This window comes from Stenella coeruleoalba (assembly GCF_951394435.1).
Source record: "Stenella coeruleoalba genome assembly, chromosome: 9".
NCBI lineage: Eukaryota > Metazoa > Chordata > Mammalia > Artiodactyla > Delphinidae > Stenella > Stenella coeruleoalba.
In genome coordinates, this window is record NC_137155.1 from 64,995,978 (window position 1) to 65,015,080 (window position 19,103).

General features: G+C 40.0%; 1 protein-coding gene across 10 annotated transcripts in view; it reads right to left on the reverse strand.

Annotated features, from left to right (window-relative positions):
- Positions 1-19,103, reverse strand: part of ELMO1 (engulfment and cell motility 1) — a 777,407-nt gene that overhangs the window by 338,180 nt on the left and 420,124 nt on the right. For all 10 annotated transcript variants that reach the window (XM_079930925.1, XM_079930920.1, XM_079930924.1 and 7 more), the window contains 4 exons: positions 18,584-18,662; positions 12,539-12,589; positions 9,314-9,436; positions 7,755-7,886 (listed from right to left, as the gene is read on the reverse strand). In XM_079930925.1, coding sequence (XP_079787051.1) covers positions 7,755-7,886; positions 9,314-9,436; positions 12,539-12,589; positions 18,584-18,662 — 385 coding nt within the window. The remainder of the gene's footprint in view (positions 1-7,754; positions 7,887-9,313; positions 9,437-12,538; positions 12,590-18,583; positions 18,663-19,103) is intronic.

Consider the following 19,103-nt stretch of genomic DNA (forward strand, 5'->3'; position numbering starts at 1 on the left):
CTCTTACAAGAACACCAGACTCACAACTAGCTGCTGGACAATCATTGACAGGAAGACACTGGAGCTCACTGAAAAAGATACCCCACATCCAAAGACAAAAAAAAGCCACAATGAGATGGTAGGAGGGGTGCAATCACAGTAAAATCAAATCCCATAACTGCTGGGTGGGTGACTCACAGACTGGAGAACACTTATACCACAGAAGTCCACCCACTGGAGTGAAGGTTCTGAGCCCCATGTAAGGCTTCCCAACCAGGGGGTGTGGCAACGGGAGGAGGAATTCCTAGAGAATCAGACTTTGAAGGCTAGTGGGAATTGATTGCAGGACTTCAACAGGACTGGGGGAAACAGAGACTCCACTCTTAGAGGGCACACACAAAGTAGTGTGCGCATCGGGATCCAGGGGAAGGAGCAGTGACCCCAGGGGAGACTGAACCAGACCTACCTGCTAGTGTTGGAGGGTCTCCTGCAGAGGCGGGGGGTGGCTGTGGCTCACCCTGGGGACAAGGACATGGGCAGCAGAAGTTCTGGGAATTACTCCTTAGAATGAGCCCTCCCAGAGTCTGTCATTAGCCCCACCAAAGAGCCCAGGTAGGCTCCAGTGTTGGGTTGCCTCAGGCCAAACAACCAACAGGGAGGGAACCCAGCCCCAACCATCAACAGTCAAGTGGATTAAAGTTTTACTGAGCTCTGCCCACCAGAGCAACAGTCAGCTCCACCAGTCCCTCCCATCAAGCCTCTTAGATAACCTCATCCACCAGAGGGCAGACAGCAGAAGCAAGAAGAACTACAATCCTGCAGCCTGTGGAACAAAAACCACATTCACAGAAAGATGGATGAGATGAAAAGGCAGAGGGCTATGTACCAGATGAAGAAACAAGATAAAACCCCAGAAAAACAAGTAAATGAAGTGGAGATAGGCAACCTTCCAGAAAAAGAATTCAGAATAATGATAGTGAAGATGATCCAGGACCTCGGAAAAAGAATGGAGGCAAAGATCGAGAAGATGCAAGAAATGTTTAACAAAGACCTAGAAGAATTAAAGGACAAACAGAGATGAACACTACAATAACTGAAATGAAAACTACACTAGAAGGAATCAATAGCAAAATAACTGAGGCAGAAGAACGGATAAGTGACCTGGAAGACAGAATGGTGGAATTCACTGCTGTGGAACAGACTAAAGAAAAAAGAATGAAAAGAAATGAAGACAGCCTAAGAGACCTCTGAGACAACATTAAACACAACAATATTCGCCTTATAGGGGTACCAGAAGGAGAAGAGAGAAAGGACCTGAGAAAATATTTGAAGAGATTATAGTCAAAAACTTCCGTAACATGGGAAAGGAAATAGCCACCCAAGTCCAGGAAGCGCAGAGAGTCCCATACAGGATAAACCCAAGGAGAAACATGCCGAGACACATAGTAATCAAATTGGCAAAAATTAAAGACAAAGAAAAATTATTGAAAGTAGCAAGGGAACCGTATGCTAACACATATATATGGAATTTAAGAAAAAAAAATGTCATGAAGAACCTAGGGGTAAGACAGGAATAAAGACACAGACCTACTGGAGAATGGACTTGAGGATATGGGGAGGGGGAAGGGTAAGGTGTGACAAAGCAAGAGAGAGGCATGGACATATATACATATATACACTATCTACTACTAAGGTAGATAGCTAGTGCGAAGCAGCCACATAGCACAGGGAGATCAGCTCTGTGCTTTGTGACCACCTAGAGGGGTGGGATAGGGAGGGTGGGAGGGAGGGAGATGCAAGAGGAAAGAGATATGGGAACATATGTATAAGTATAACTGATTCATTTTGTTGTAAAGCAGAAACTAACACACCATTGTAAAGCAATTATACTCCAATAAAGAAGTTAAAAAAAAAAAAAGTAGCCAGGGAAAAACGACAAATAACATACAAGGGAACTCCCATAAGGTTAACAGCTGATTTCTCAGCAGAAACTCTACAAGCCAGAAGGGAGTGGCATGATATACTTAAAGTGATGAAAGGGAAGAACGTACAACCAAGATTACTCTGCCTGGCAAGGATCTCATTCAGATTCGATGGAGAAATCAAAAGCCTTACAAACAAGCAAAAGCTAAGAGAATTCAGCACCACCAAATCAGCTCTACAACAAATGCTAAAGGAACTTCTCTAAGTGGGAAACACAAGAGAAGAACAGGACCTACAGAAACAAACCCACAACAATTAAGAAAATGGTCATAGGAACATACATATCAATAATTACCTTAAACATAAATGGACTAAATGCTCCAACCAAAAGACACAGGCTTGCTGAATGGATACAAAAACAAGACTCATATATATGCTGTCTACAAGAGACCCACTTCAGACCTAGGGACACATACAGACTGAAAGTGAGGGGATGGAAAAAGATTCTATGCAAATGGAAATCAAAAGAAAGCTGGTGTAGCTATACTCATATCAGATAAAATAGACTTTAAAATAAAGAATGTTACAAGAGACAAGGAAGGACACTACACAATGATCAAGGAATCAATCCAAGAAGAAGATATAACGATTATAAATATATATGCACCCAACATAGGAGTACCTCAATACATAGGCAACTGCTAACAGCTATAAAAGAGGAAATCGACAGTAACACAGTAATAGTGGGGGACTTTACACCACTTTACATCACTTACACCAATGGACAGATCATCCAAAATGAAAATAAATAAGGAAACACAAGCTTTAAATGACACAATAGACCAGATAGATTTAATTGATATTTATGGGGCATTCCATCCAAAAGCAGCAGATTACACTTTCTTCTCAAGTGCACAGGGAACATTCTCCAGGATAGATCATATCTTGGATCACAAATTAAGCCTCAGTAAATTTAAGAAAATTGAAATCAAATCGAGTGTCTCTTCTGACCACAATGTTCTGAGATTAGAAATGAATTACAGGGGAAAAAACGTAAAAAACACAAACATATGGAGGCTAAACAATATGTTACTAAATAACCAAGAGATCACTGAAGAAATCAAAGAGGAAATCAAAAAATACCTAGAGAGAAATGACAATGAAAACACGACAATCCAAAACCTACGGGACGCAGCAAAAGCAGTTCTAAGAGGGAAGTTTATAGCTATAAAAGCCTACCTCAGGAAACAAAAAAAATCTCAAGTAAACAATCTAACCTTACACCTAAAGGAACTAGAGAACGAAGAACAAACAAAACCCAAAGTTAGCAGAAGGAAAGAAATCATAAAGATCAGAGCAGAAATAAATGAAATAGAAACAAAGAAAACAACAGCAAAGATCAATAAAACTAAAAGCAGGTTCTTTGAGAAGATAAACAAAATTGATAAACCTTTAGCCAGACTCATCAAGAAAAAGAGGGAGAGGACTCAAATCAATAAAATGAGAAATGAAAAAGGAGAAGTTACAACAGACACCACAGAGATACAAAGCATCCTAAGAGACTACTACAAGCAACTCTATGCCAATAAAATGGCCAACCTGGAAGAAATGGACAAATTCTTAGAAAGATATAACCTTCCAAGACTGAACCAGGAAGAAACAGAAAAAATGAACAGACCAATCACAAGTAATGAAACTGAAACTGCGATTTAAAATCTTCCAACAAACAAAAGCCCAGGACCAGATGGCTTCACAGGTGAATTCTATCAAACATTTAGAGAAGAGCTAACACCCATCCTTCTCAAACTCTTCCAAAAAATAACAGAGGAAGGAACACTCCCAAACTCATTCTATGAGGCCACCATCACCCTGATACCAAAACCAGACAAAGATACTACGAAAAAAGAAAATTACAGACAAATATCACTGGTGAATATAGATGTAAAAGTCCTCAACAAAATACTAGGAAACAGAATCCAACAACACATTAAAAGGATCAAACACCATGATCAAGTGGGATTTATCTCAGGGATGCAAGGATTCTTCAATACATGCAAATCAATGCATGTGATACACCATATTAACAAACAGAAGAATAAAAACCATATGATCATCTCAGCAGATGCAGAAAAAGCTTTTGACAAAATTCAACACCCGTTTATGATAAAAACTCTCCAGAAAGTGGGCATACAGGGAACCTACCTCAACATAATAAAGGCCATATACGACAAACCCACAGCAAACAGCATTCTCAATGGTGAAAAACTGAAAGCATTTCCTCTAAGATCAGGAACAAGACAAGGATGTCCACTCTCACCACTATTATTCAACATAGTTTTGGAAGTCCTAGCCACGGGAATCAAAGAAGAGAAAGAAAAAAAGGAATACAAATTGGAAAAGAAAAAGTAAAATTGTCACTGTTTGCAGATGACAGGATACTATACATAGAGAATCCTAAAAATGCCACCAGAAAACTGCTAGTGCTAATCAATGAATTTGGTAAAGTTGTAGGATACAAAATTAATGCACAGAAATCTCTTGCATTCCTGTACACTAATGATGAAAAATCTGAAAGAGAAATTATTGAAACACTCCCATTTACCATTGCAACAAAAAGAATAAAATACCTAGGAATAAACGTACCTAGGGAGACAGAAGACCTGTATGCAGAAAACTATTAAGACACTGATGAAAGATATTAAAGATGATACCAACAGATGGAGAAATATACCATGTTCTTGGACTGGAAGAATCAATATTGTGAAAATGACTCTACTACCCAAAGCAATCTACAGATTCAATGCAATTCCTATCAAATTACCAATGGCATTTTTTACGGAACTAGATCAAATCATCTTAAAATTTGTATGGAGACACAAAAGACCCCGAATAGCCAAAGCAGTCTTGAGGGAAAAAAACAGAGCTGGACGAATCAGACTCCCTGACTTCAGACTATACTACAAAGCTACAGTAATCAAGACAATATGGTACTGGCACAAAAACAGAAATATAGATCAATGAAACAGGATAGAAAGCCCAGAGATAAACCCACGCACCTATGGTCAACTAATCTATGACAAAGGAGGCAAGGATATACAATGGAGAAAAGACAGTCTCTTCAATAAATGGTGCTAGGAAAACTGGACAGCTACATGTAAAAGAATGAAATTAGAACACTCCCTAACACCATACACAAAAATAAACTCAAAATGGATTTGAGACCTAAATGTAAGACCAGACACTATAAAACCCTTAGAGGAAAACATAGGAAGAACACTCTTTGACATAAATCACAGGAAGATCTTTTTTGATCCATCTCCTAGAGTAATGGAAATAAAAACAAAAATAAACAAATGGGACCTAATGAAACTTCAAAGCTTTTGCACAGCAAAGGAAACCATAAACAAGATGAAAAAACAACCCTCAGAATGGGAGAAAATATTTGCAAACAAATCAACGGACAAAGGATTAATCTCCAAAATATATAAACAGCTCATGCAGCTCAATATTAAAGAAAGAAACAACCCAATCCAAAAATAGGCAGAAGACCTAAATAGACATTTCTCTAAAGAAAACATACAGATGGCCAAAAAGCACATGAAAAGCTGCTCAACGTCACTAATTATTAGAGAAACTGAAATCAAAACTACAATGATGTATCACCTCACACCAGTTACAATGGGCATCATCAGAAAATCTACAAACAACAAATGCTGGAGAGGGTGTTGAGAAACCGGAACTGTCTTGCACTGTTGGTGGGAATGTAAATTGGTACAGCCACTATGGAGAACAGTATGGAGGTTCCTTAAAAAATTAAAAATGGAATTACCATATGACCCAGCAACCCCACTACTGGGCATATACCCAGAGAAAACCATAATTCAAAAAGACACATGCACCCCAATGTTTACTACAGCACTATTTACAATAGCCAGGTCATGGAAGCAACCTAAATGCCCATCGACAGACGAATGGATAAAGAAGATGTGGCACATATATACAATGGAATATTACTCAGCCATAAAAAGGAATGAAATTGGGTCATTTGTAGAGACGTGGATGGATCTAGAGATTGTCATACAGAGTGAAGTAAGTCAGAAAAAGAAAAACAAATATCATATATTAACGCATGCATGTGGAACCTAGAAAAATGGTACAGATGAACCGGTTTGCAGGGTAGAAGTTGAGACACAGATGTAGAGAATAGATGTATGGACACCGAGGGGGGAAAACCGCAGTGGTATGGGGATGGTGGTGTGCTGAATTGGGCGATTGGGATTGACATGTGTACACTGATATGTATAAAATTGATGACTAGTAAGAACCTGCAGTATAAAAAGACAAACAAAGAAACAAACAAAAACAACTAATACTAAACTTTCTTTGGGTTATTTGTATGGAAATATGTTAATATAAATGTTTCAGACATTACATGAAATTTCTAAAAATCTTATATGTTCTGGTATAATGTTATAAGTCATAATTCTAGTCATTACTTTAAAATGTATATCTCAGAAATAACTAAATTTCCTTGTCAATTGCATTATTATGAACTTTCATGAAATCTTTAACCGTGGTCATTTTTAAGTCTTTTGTCATTTACAGACAGTTCTGGGTGTGCTCTGATCCTTTTGCTAAAATGTTGCTATAAAAGGTTTTCATCTTCAAGGAATTCATGGAAAAGACTCTGACAAGTACAGGTTTCTGGTAACGGACTGTGCTGTTGAGCTGAATGAACAAGCATTTTCAGAACTCTAATGGAAAACTGATGAACTCATAAAAGTGCTAACAAAAGATCAAGATAAAAAAAATCACATGGGACTGAGTGAACTGATGAGAATGATTATAATTTTTGTGACCTTCTGTTTGAATAAAAAAAAAATCCCACAAGGACTCAGAGGCAAAAAACATACAAATCAATTTTCACTGCAAAGGAGCTGTTACAGTGGAGGATTAGTGGACTTAATGTCAATATTATGACAATAGTATGAGTGTGTTTCGTGTTTGGTAATTGCAATCATTCTTGCTTTTGTTGTGGTCATCCACTTACAATGCTTGGTGTCAGTTTATTTATCTCTTGTAAACATAAAATACAATGTGTGTGTGTGAAAAACTAAAAAAATAATGCCTGGTGATTTCTAATCACTGAAGCCAGAAATCTCATTTATGATGCTTATGAAGGAGGTAAACAAGAAACCCAAATTTACACCTTCAGAATTTGAGATTAATTAGCCAAAGGTCATATAGAAATATGATGGTGATAAAAGCAAGAATAGACCAGAAGTAGAAACAAAAACAACAGTTTATATCCAGGACAAGCTGTGTTCTGATTTGCAAACTGAAAGAAAGAAAATCTAGGAGATATCATCCGTAGCAAGACAAAACTTTTAGGAAAATACAAATTGCATAAATCAGATCGTGATTAAATTTCAGGAGACTCAATTTGATTTTGATACGAAATTGATGTATGTGAATAATCCAATCACTAGCCCAGTAATAAGATCCATCCCACAGCTGCCATCACCCATTTAATTCAAATAGAACCTTAAGCCTCTTGTGAAGTAGATTTAATGAAGTCTAGATGCTTTCCGAGCTAACTACTCTTGGTTACACTTAATCAGAACTGAATAAACAAACTCAGTATTAGTCACACTTGTGCAAGTTATTCCATTTCACTGCAGCCAGAAGAGATTTTCATGTGATCTTGTTTAAACCAGCTAAACATCTGGAAAATGTGGAAACTATTCTGTAAGGCACAAGAGGACCACACGCTTGGAGGAGACATCAGTTATGTGGCTGAGGTCAGGCCCCGGGATGCTGGAAGGAGAGCTTACTGGAGATGTCTTACTTACAATGAAGCCAAGTTTTTTATAATCCCGGGTGTACATGGACTTGCGCTTCTCCATGCTGCCGCTGCTGTTATTTGGTTCAGACTCTGCATCAAAAGCAATTCTTCGAAGTTCAAATATGATGTCCCGCTGAGCCTGAAGGGGTTAGGGAGAAAAAATGGGAGGGGGAGAGAGAGCTGCCTTCACTGTGTGACATTACATTTACTCCCTCATTCCCCAGGGTCTAAATGAATCACTGCATACAGGCGAAAGAAAAACCGATAAAAGGCAACCAATGTCCTAAGTTACAGCTCTGTATACTTCTTTTCCTCCTGCCACTCTCCCTGCTGGTCAGCCCTGGCTTTACTCCACAATTACCCTCACAGCAAAACCACTTGGAGCACTGATATCAATTACCTCGTGAAGTTCTAAATAAGAGCCCCAAATATGATGGAAGGCTTGTGATTGGAAAAAAAAAAAAAAAATTAGAGGACCTGGGAGTCCTGTACTGTCAGAAATAAAGCAAGAGGCCCGTAAGGTTTATGAACAATATGTAAGTGACAAGGGATCCCTAACTCCACTGAGAAGTGACTTCATAGAAACAAACCTTAAAAATGGTTAAAACGGTAAATTTTCTGTGAGGCATATTTAACCACAATAAGAAAAAATGTATCTTTTAGATAAAAGGAGGCAATTTCCAAGCAGGGAGGGCTGTTTCACCCTAAGACACATTGCCTTTAGTACTAGAAGTAGTAAGACAGTCGCATCTCTCTGGGGTGATCGCACTTGATCTTGCCAAAAGCGTGGGGCATGTTACACAGCTGCTCGAAGCCTCTCCATCATTCCTAATCTCATGGCCTCACGCCATGAATGAAGTGCTGCGGTGGTTACACAGTTTGCATGTGCATCCACATCTGCTAGAGATCAGACCCTCACGTGCCAGTAATGAGTGTTTTCCTTTCCAAAGCTGCAGCGCTATTTAAGTTGAAAATGTGCTACAGCAGGGCTCCCAGCTGTTTCCTCTCACTCCGTCCTCACACAGTAAAGTTCCCCCAAAGCGTTTTGGATCGAGACTTAATTTTTCATGCACAACAACCAGAGACCTAGAGAGAATTATAGCAAAGAGACAACTGACAAAGATGTAAGCCCAGAAATCAGATGTAACCTGGGACCTCCACCCGTGGCACTGATCACTGGAGAATGGAAATTACTCCTTCAGCCTGCAGAATCAATCTCACACAGAGCTACCAAGTGGCTAGGTGTTCTGGGAACCTGACTCCAAAGCTATCACCATTGAAGGTATTGGGGCCAAGGGCCAATGTTTGCAGCCATGTGACGTCAAGCTTTCTTATCCAATAAAGAAAGAATATGCATGTGTTTGATGCATAATGAAATAATTCATTTATTTTATTCTCTGATCTTAGATTCACTTAAATTTTAAATCCATTCCCCTAAGTCCTGAGATGATAATAAAATAATATTATCATCATCTAAAACCTCCTGGTTTCCAAGTAGCCCAAGGAAAGACTTTTAATGACACTCTTTCCCTCATGTGCTTTTACCGTTGTCTAACGAGCACTCACCTGGTCCTGGGGGTCCATCTTAGTCATCATCCTGTCTTCCAAAAGGTTAAAGGTTAGCACCTGCAGCACGTACAGCTGGTGTGCCATTTCATTGTTGATGGCCCGCTGAGCTCGGATGACATGCTAGGGAGATGGTTTACAAGTGAAATTTTTTTAAACAAAGGAAGAAAGAAAAAGCAAATAACCTAAGTTACCCCCCTGGTCATGATGCCAAGCAGAACCTCAGAAGTCCTTATCTGGAAGCATGGGGGATGTAAGTGGGTGGAACCACCCTTCAGGAGAAAGATGAGCACACAGGTGACCCTGGAGCATTCCCTTACATCTCAGGGCCCAGTAAGGTTCCTGATCTTTAGGCCAGAAGTGGAGAAAAGACCTACTGTGTGCAGTGAAGAGTGGAGGTGGGGAAGGCAGTGGAAATTCTGTGGTGATTACATCCATATAAACCAAGAGAAGGTGTGCCTGAAATGAAAGCACCTTGAGAAGGACTGTGGATTTCTACAACAGAAGCATCCCTTGCCTGCAGTAGAGAAATGAACGGTGCATACGTATTGTAAGCAATTTTGCCATCATCTTAACCCTGCCACTGTCCCTGACAAGTGATCCCACTTCTCAACAGGGAAAAGTTTTAGAAGCATCACACAAAAGCGAAGTAACTATCAGGTTTGTAGTTAATTCACCGTGGAAACTGTACAGTAACTACTGTCACCACAATGCAGTGAGTCAATTCATATATATTACTTTTTACTCACCTGTTAACAATGAATTCTTTTTTTTTTTTTTTTTGCGCTACGTGGGCCTCTCAACATTGTGGCCTCTCCCGTTGCGGAGCACAGGCTCCGGACGCGCAGGCTCAGCGGCCATGGCTCACGGGCCCAGACACTCCGCAGCATGTGGGATCTTCCCGGACTGGGGCACGAACCCGTGTCCCCTGCATTGGCAGGCAGACTCCCAACCACTGCGTCACCAGGGAAGCCCAACAATGAATTCTTTTTAAAAAAATGACCCTTCCCCTTTGAAACAGAACCAGAATGGAACAAATATAAAAGGAGTGGCAGGAGACAGATATGGGGGCCTTCGCCCACACCAGGGCTGGGTTTGAAATGGGAGGCCACATTTGGGTCTAATATACATCCAATTTGTCAGAGACCACTGTTGTGCCTTAAAACTGCCAACCAACCAGTCAAAGTGGTGAAACACCCGTTCAAATGAGTTATTTTGAACGTGCCAGACCCAACCACATCTTGCTGTCTCAAAGAACTTTCTCTGGGTGCCCCCCAACCTGACGTGCACCTGGACTCCTCAGCCAGCTCTGAGCACCATATCGAAATAAGCAATTGAAGAAGGAGGGATGGCGTGAAGAATGAGGAATAGAAGGAAGTGGCTGAACCAAAATTATGGAGGTTGGAGGGTGGGACGCCAGGCAATGGGATGGGGGGAGAATCAAACCTCATATCTTCCCATCTTCCCAATAGAATGTTAATTCATAGTATATGTTGAGTACCCAAAGTGTATGGGTACTAGAGCATATGGGTATCTATTTTATTAGCAGCTCAAAAGTATCTGCACTCCAAGTTACTGCCAGAGAATACCAACCTTGAACTTCTAGCCATCAAAATCTCATATAAAAAGTCCCATTGAAACAAACTGATCTTTGAGACATGATGGCCACAGTCATTCCACCCACCCCATCTCTGGGTAATCTAACTCCAACTGCCTTACCAAGGTGATACCAACAACAGGCTAAGACCTTAATTCCAAGTTTCTACTCCTTTATCTCCCCATTCTCCTCCCCTGCACAAACACCTTCACTGAACTATGCTTTAAACTCACTGCTTCAGGGGGCTTCCCTGGTGGCGTAGTGGTTAAGAATCTGCCTACCAATGCAGGGGACATGGGTTCGTGCCCCAGTCCGGGAAGATCCCACATGCCGCAGAACAACTAAACCCATGCACCACAACTACTGAGCCTGTGCTCTAGAGCCCGCGAGCCACAACTACTGAGCCCGCGTGCTGCAACTACTGAAGCCCACATGCCTAGAGCCTGTGCTCCACAACAAGAGAAGCCACGGCAATGAGAAGCCCACGCACCGCAACAAAGACCCCAATGCAGCCAAAAATAAATAAATAAAATCACTGCTTCCACCTTTATTGAGAGCCAGTATAAAAAATAACCGTATTATGAATCCCTCTGTGATTTCTAAAAAGCCACTCTTGGACCAAGAATCTATTAGAATGTTCTAACAATACCCATTTCAGATTCCAGTTCCAGGGGGCAAAATATGTCATCCCCCGAAGAACTGGGGTACCTCTTTTATCAAACAGTGAAAATTACACTCATATGGTTTCTCTTTATCCTTAACAGCCAGGAAGTTTAACATGAAACTTGATGACAAATTGTGGTCATTATTATTGGCTTTGGGTTCTAGAATATTTATTTTCTTTGCCCTCATAAGGTTTTTAATTTTTAAAGGCCTCATTGTATTGGAATGTGTGTATGTGTGTGTGTGTAACTATAAGCTTGCAGAACTTCTTTTCAGAATTACACGAGGACTTTTTTTTTTTTTTTTTTCTTGGTAAGCAGAAGAATCAATCACACATGCTTCTTTCAGCCTTTGGTTAGAAGTCAAGTAGCAGATAAGGCCTCAGGAAATCTTGCTATTTGATTTATTTCTAAACATTCACAACATAACATATAGAGCTTCTTTTCCACTGAGGTTTCAGGGCTTTTTCGCATCACAGTTAATGAGTGGGTTTCATGTCTGTCTTTCTTGCCTTTCTCTAGGAAAGGGACCCGGGAAAATGATGGTCGAAATTTCAGGACTTCTCTCAGAGTCTGATATGTTTCCAGCTAGTTTCCTCACTAAAAACAGTATAAGCTCATACTGGTGGAATTTTTAAAGTCAGACTGCCCCTGATTTCCTTAAACGCAAAGCTAAAGCTTCAGTGAGTATAATAAACCTGCCCCACCGGAGAGAGATTTCCAACCCTTCCTGCCGGAATGCGTTTCTCTCTAGAGCAGTTCCAGAGACGCTCTCCCTCCAATCATGAGGCCATTCCTGTGGGAGAGCTTTGTTTATTCCATTTCCAAAAGCACACTTTTTCCTCCTTTCTAGTTACTACTGCTTCACCACAGAAGCAAGTCACAAAACCAAGCCAAAAGAGGAGATGAATAAATACACCAGACCATTCCTTCCCAACAAGGTGGTCACAGCACATAGGTACTCACTGTTAAGATGATGGAACGCAGTTGCTTCTGAGCCAAAATATTCGCCATCTCCTGTGGAAGAAAAACACACGGCCAGGAAAGCTTTGGTTAGAAAGATACATTTCCACATAGCCCCAGATGACTCTATCCTGGGGCGTGCTTCAAAACTGGATATCAGCAGTATTTCTTAACAAAGAAAGGACTCAAGTGGATAGTAGTATTGGAATTACTTTTTGAATGTTGTTTAGATAACAAAGCAGTAGCCAACAGCAAAGGAAGGAAATCTGGCACCTGCAAATTTCTTTTCTTTGTTTTCTTGGGAATTTCCTCCTTCCAGGAAAAGGTAAGTGCTGAATAAAAATCAAACACTCCAAATGAAAGCGATGGCTCCCCACTGGAATGGCTCATCAGATTTTATTAGACTGTATATGTGCAGAGTTTTTACTACAAGGCAACATAACACCTGCACAGAGGAGATTTCAATACTAGAGAGCCATCACTTTAAAGGTCTAAGACTTCTAAAAGCCATTTCATCTTAATCTGTGCAAAACCAAAGAGTGAGTAGTACATACCCCAGGCCTTAATAGTCTATGCAAATGAACTGAGTGAAGTTTTAGCAAAGGACAAACATCTGGGCAGATGCAAAGCCCTAGGGGCCGCACTCAGCATTCCTGGGCCTCAACTCTGCAGGCTGTGCTTTGTGCTTTGGCCTGCCTGACTGGCATAGAGGATTTGCAGGTGATTTTATTAAATGAAATGATTCACAGATGCCCTTTCTGAATATTGTCAAACAGGTACTAAGGGGAAATGAAATAGTGGAACACAGTCTTGGTACAAACATCCCAAAGGAAAAATACTGCTCATATTCAGGAAGTCACTTGAATGTTGTTTTCTGGTGGTGGTGGGGGGGGGGGGTATTTTTAGTGTCACTACTCTTAATGAGTAGACAAGAAACTAAGCTATGATTTAAAAACACAACCATGAATTCGATCAAGGTCAAAATAAACTTGGAGATAGCAAGGAGAACTCAGAACCCAGGGAGGAAGTACGAGGGGGCGCACAGGCAGGGCTGGACGGGGGCAGAATGGGAGTGCAAGGCCCACTTTGTGCTGACAAAGGGAACGTGGGGACTTACAGTCAGAGGACAATCAAGGATGTCAACACTGCTCTCTACACCAACCTAACGGCCATCGCCACCACAGAAAGGAAAGCCAGCAGGAGAGAAGAAGGAATGGAAATTCAGAGCACTCCGTTAGACGTTACAGCTTAATTTTAACACCCCTGCTGACCCGCTGCGTTGAAGACAAAAGCACACAAATACGCTAAGGTGATCTAAAAGGGCTAGATGGCATCAAAGTCAATCCAATACTACACTACTATATATAAAATAGATAACTGATAAGGACCTACTGTATAGCACAGGAAACTCTACGCAATACTCTGGAATGACCTATATGGGAACGGAATCTAAAAAAAGAGTGGATACAGGTATACGTATAACTGATTCACTTTGCTGTGTAGCAGAAAGTAACACAACATTGTAAATTAACTATACTCCAAAAAAATTTTTAAAAAACAACAACAACAAAACCCAATACTAAGTCCTCTTCCAGCCCCTTGAAAACAAGAAGGCAAGGATGAGGACACCATCGGAAACAAGTTAAATGGCAATCCAGAAGGAACTGCCCTTCCATGGGTCGCAGAAAGCCATGCTTTCTTCCTGATCAAAACAGGAAGGTCCATCTTTTTTCTTCTTGGATCAGATGAAAACAAAAGGCCCAACGTTCTTTTATAATTCCTTTTCTTTAATAAAAATGAAATTATTGCTTTATTGACACACAAACAAAAAAAAAAGAAAAAAATTCTCTGTGCCTAAGTCAGCCTATCGACTTAACCATTTTTAAAATAAGTTAGAAGGGACAGTATATTTCCAACATCTACTACAGCAATTATTATAATGAGCTGCTTAAAATATTTATCTTCTGCATAAGAGTGTGGTCTTCTCAAGGGCACAAAGACTGTCCTTTTCATCTTTGCATTCTCAGCCACAGCACAATGGTTGGCACAGAGTAGGCAATGAATGTTTCATAAAACATCCCGCTACCCTCCTAAAGGAACAGGAACTTGATCAGAGAGAAAACAGAAAAATCCTTGTCCACATAATGGACTTTTTTTTTTTTTGCCCAATATTAAGGAATGGTTTGAGTGAATGTGAGAATCTATGGAGAATATTTTATACCATTAGGATGATATAAAAGTATATAGATAGATATGGATACAGGCATACCTCAGAGATAGTGCAAGTTTGGTTACAGACCACCACAATACAGCAAATACCACAATCAAGTGAGTCACACTAATATTTTGGTTTCCCAGCGCACATAAAAGTTATGTTTACACTATGCTATAGTCTATTATGTATGCAATATATTTTGTCTAAGAAAGCAATGTACATACCTTAATTTTAAAATACTTTATTGCTAAAAAATGATAACATCATCTAAACCTTCACAGACTCATAATCTTTTTGCTGATGGAGGGCTTGAAATTTTGCAAGAATTACCAGAGACACCATGTGAGCAAATGCTGTCGGAAAATGGTGCCAGTAGACATGGTCGATGCAGGGTTGCCACAAACTTTCAACATGTAAAATAACACAGCATTTGCAAAGCACAATAAAGTGAAATGCAGTAAAACGAGGTCTGCCTGTATGACATGGAAAGATGTCCACAAAATCTTCTTTAGTTTTAAAAGCAGTTAAAAAGAAACAAAAAAACAGTGCATGCCGTATGATCACATCTAGTGAAAAAATGATGTCTGCAGGAGAGTCTTTGCACAAAAAGCAAGAAGTAGGACCATGACAGTCCCACAGATGTGTGTAGTTGCAGTGGTTCCCTCTCTGGGAATGCAATTATAGGTTTCTTTAAAATTTCTTCCTTTGTAATCTGTATTTTCGGATTTTTCTATCAAATATTTTAACTATAAAGGGGTTTTTTAAAATAATCCTTATCAAAGCCATAAATATTTGTAGAGAAATTTGGAAGGGATCTGACCAACTTCTTTGCCATGAAAATAATAAAATAAATAATGGCAACCAGTTGTAAGAAAAAGGATCCACTTGCCCACCTAATAGCCATCCCCTCTCCCACAAAACAAGCACCCCTTCCCTTTGTTTGGGCAGAAAAAGGGAGAGTCTCCAATACCTAGGAGGCAGGGGAAAGCATGACCCAACCCCCCCACCTCCCAGGGAGGCTGACAGGGGACCATCCACAGAGGATGCAGTTATACCCCAGGTCCAAGTTCACTGCTCTCTCAGGCAGGCCAACTCAATGAATGCAAAACAAAAATATCGCCCAGGTCTGCCTGCCAAGTAAAAAGATCTGACTTTAGTCATATTTTTCTTCAGTAAAAGCAGAAATAAGGTATAGGTATTTAAAATCCTTCAAAATTCATTAACATTTTGAAAAATAAAGAAAATCCAGATAATAGAGTCCTACCAATGTGTTTGAGCCCAAGTTGGAAAGAAATGTTGAAATAAATAAAATGTTTTGACTGAAGTGGAATTTTATCCAATGTCCAAAAGCTTTAAAAAGACAAACAAACAAACAAGAAAAGGGACATTCCTGTAAATCCAGTAAATAAGTGTTTAGAATTATGTTTTAATCTGATTGGAGTAAGAAAATGGGCTTGATGTCTTTCAGGTGTCAGTAAGTTCTTTACCAGGCAAATACAAGGCCATTCTGCAGGTGATGTCTCCTTGACCGGCGTTCAGTGGGATGCTTTGCAGATAAGAGCAAGAATGAAGTTGGGATTCTAGCTTTGACTCTTATCAGCTCAGCAATCGGTCAAGTTCTCTACTTCCTTTGACTCTCAATTTCCTCATTTATAAAATGGAAATAATAAGACTTTCTATAGATATGAGAATTAAATGAAATGACGTAAGACACTGAACATGGCATGGTGCATGGCAAACCCTCAAATATTATCACTGGTGACTGGCTTTGGGAAATTTTCCTGTTTGCCAAAAAAATTCAGACCTTTCAATCTTTCAAAACACAAGCCAATAACAATATATAATATACAGCAAGATGTCACCAACTAGCTTGATCTTCTGCTTTAAAGGCCTCCACTGATGTTCAGAAAATAACAACAAATAAACTTTTCTTCATTATGAACTCAAAATAATTTTGAGCCAACGCTCTCTTAACTCACTAAAATGTACTTTAAAAATCGAAATATTCATTTTCTTGACCAACAATAATCACTGATTCATCTTAAATTCAACATAGTTTATAAAGTCCAAGTTAATTTTCTATCAACAAGTATCATCATTTTTATTTCAAAGACTAAATTAGTCATATAATACTTTGGATTTTCTGCTGGTTGATATACACCCTATCTTTCTTAGTTGAATTGTTTTCTTAAATGGTTTAATGTTATTAGACTACCCTTTGTGATTTATTATTAATATAGCAATATACAGCCAAACTGTACCATGTCCGTCTCATGGAGCCTAATTTTTCAAAAATAAAAAATGATTTGATTAGCGGAATCCAAACCTAATGTTAATGGTATTCCTAACATAATGGTATCCCCCATTATGTTTTCATTGTTATCATTGTCCTGGAGTCAGCATAGATTGGCATCTAATTCCCTATTTTTCCATGGTCGTTCAATTCCAATTCAACAGATTAACAGTAGTTTCAGTGTAACAGAAAGATGCAAGGTGTATGCATCTTACTCGTGTCTAGATGCAGAGATCCAAGTGAAATCGTAGCACTTGGGGTGAGCATGAGCTTTCATTTCCTCTAATCCAGCCACAGGAAAAAAGACAGTCTCAAGAGGTCCGATCAGCATTCTGACCTAGCTCTTGACCCCACTCTACAAGCAGCCATCAGTGGCCTGGCCAGTAGAAGGATCAAGCTTCTCAATGCCCATGTCAGGTTTATGTATGTGCTGCCCATGTCAGGCTTGTGAACATGCCCAGGCAATTGGCTGGGATGATGGGAATTATCATGAGCCCATATTTAGATATAAATATAAAAGGAGCGGCCCTACCCATGATCCCACTTAAGATCTGCAAAGTCACCCTTAAAAATCCAGCCTGGAGCATAGGCTTGGGGAGGACAGGCACCTCCTGGCTCCAGCCAACACCAAACCAAAAAGCACAGGAAACTAGAAAGCCACTCTACTTACTGTGCAAACATAGCCCCTAGGAATGAGCAAACAATCCTAAATTGAAAACAAACCAGAAACCTTCACATTTAGCCACTGAGATTTAAAATCCTTGGCAACGAAAAAATAAAGTAAAAAAATAAAATTCTTGACACAGTGTTCAGTAGCATGCTAGCTTTCTAAATTCTCCTAAAACAATTTATTGATAACTGTCATCAAGCTCCCCAGTACACCTTCTAAAGGTTGAAAAATCTCATATTTCCATCGAGTTTGTAAATGCAGTAAATTGTGACCAAGGTAACAAGTATGTTATGTTGATGGAAAAAAAAACAGGAATGGATTCTGAGGTGTGAACCAAATTCTAAGACATGCAAAAACCCACTTCTTCTACAACCACTTGATAATAGTCCTTTCCCTAGTTGAAGAAGAACCTGTCTTCTCACCTTCCCATCTCACACCTCCCTGGGGAAAGCATGACAACTCTCAGGGTCTACATTTTTTCATCAGGCAAATGGGGACAATCCCTCTCTGGACCCAGTGAGTATCCAATGAAATGACAGAAGATCACAGGGGCTTCTAACTCTGCATCCATCACAGAGGCAGAGCTTCATCTTTATTTCATCTCTTTGTTCTGGGCTCCTATGTTGGGTCTCATGTGATGAAAGGGCTCTACCACTGGAACACTCCTAACTTTCCTCATCAGACAGGGGCTTGCCCATCTCCACCTAGTTCCCACTGGATCTGTGAATGATCTCAGGCTGTCCAGGCAAACCACTGGGCAGCAAGGAGCCCCACAGGAGTTCCTGGGATGGGAAGGGGAAGGCTCTCTCTGCACCAAAAGTTGCCAGCACAACTGGGCACAGTCTTTAAGACAAAAGAAGTGCAACTTACCTGCCTCTTCTCATCAGGAGCCTTCAGGAAAAGTGCATTAATCACTGCAATGGTATAGGTTTGGATTTCTTGATCTGTCCTGTAAAGACACACAGTAATACAGAAAGTCAGAAGAGGCTACCCCTGAGTTAGACCATGATAAAGCTCATGATTATGTCCCCCCAAAATAATGAGAGAGAAAGCCAGGACCTAGAAAACGCATTCAGCACTGAAAAAATATTTCGACCATCACGAGGCTCGAAACACAGTGAGGGGACAATTACTATTGCTAGCCAGGCAAAACACGCTCAGTGGAGATCACCCAGACATACAGGTGGCCAGCTGGCTCTCTCCACTTCTCCTCTATTAGAGTCAAAAACATGGACCAGGGGATGTATGTGTGTATGTGTGTGCGTGTATGTGATTTTCTGTCTGATGCATGAAGTATACCTGGGAATAGTCCTGGGTATTCCCTACATTCCTGAGCTTATGATAAAGGAAACTGTTTTGTCACCATGACAATAATATTACATATTCTAAA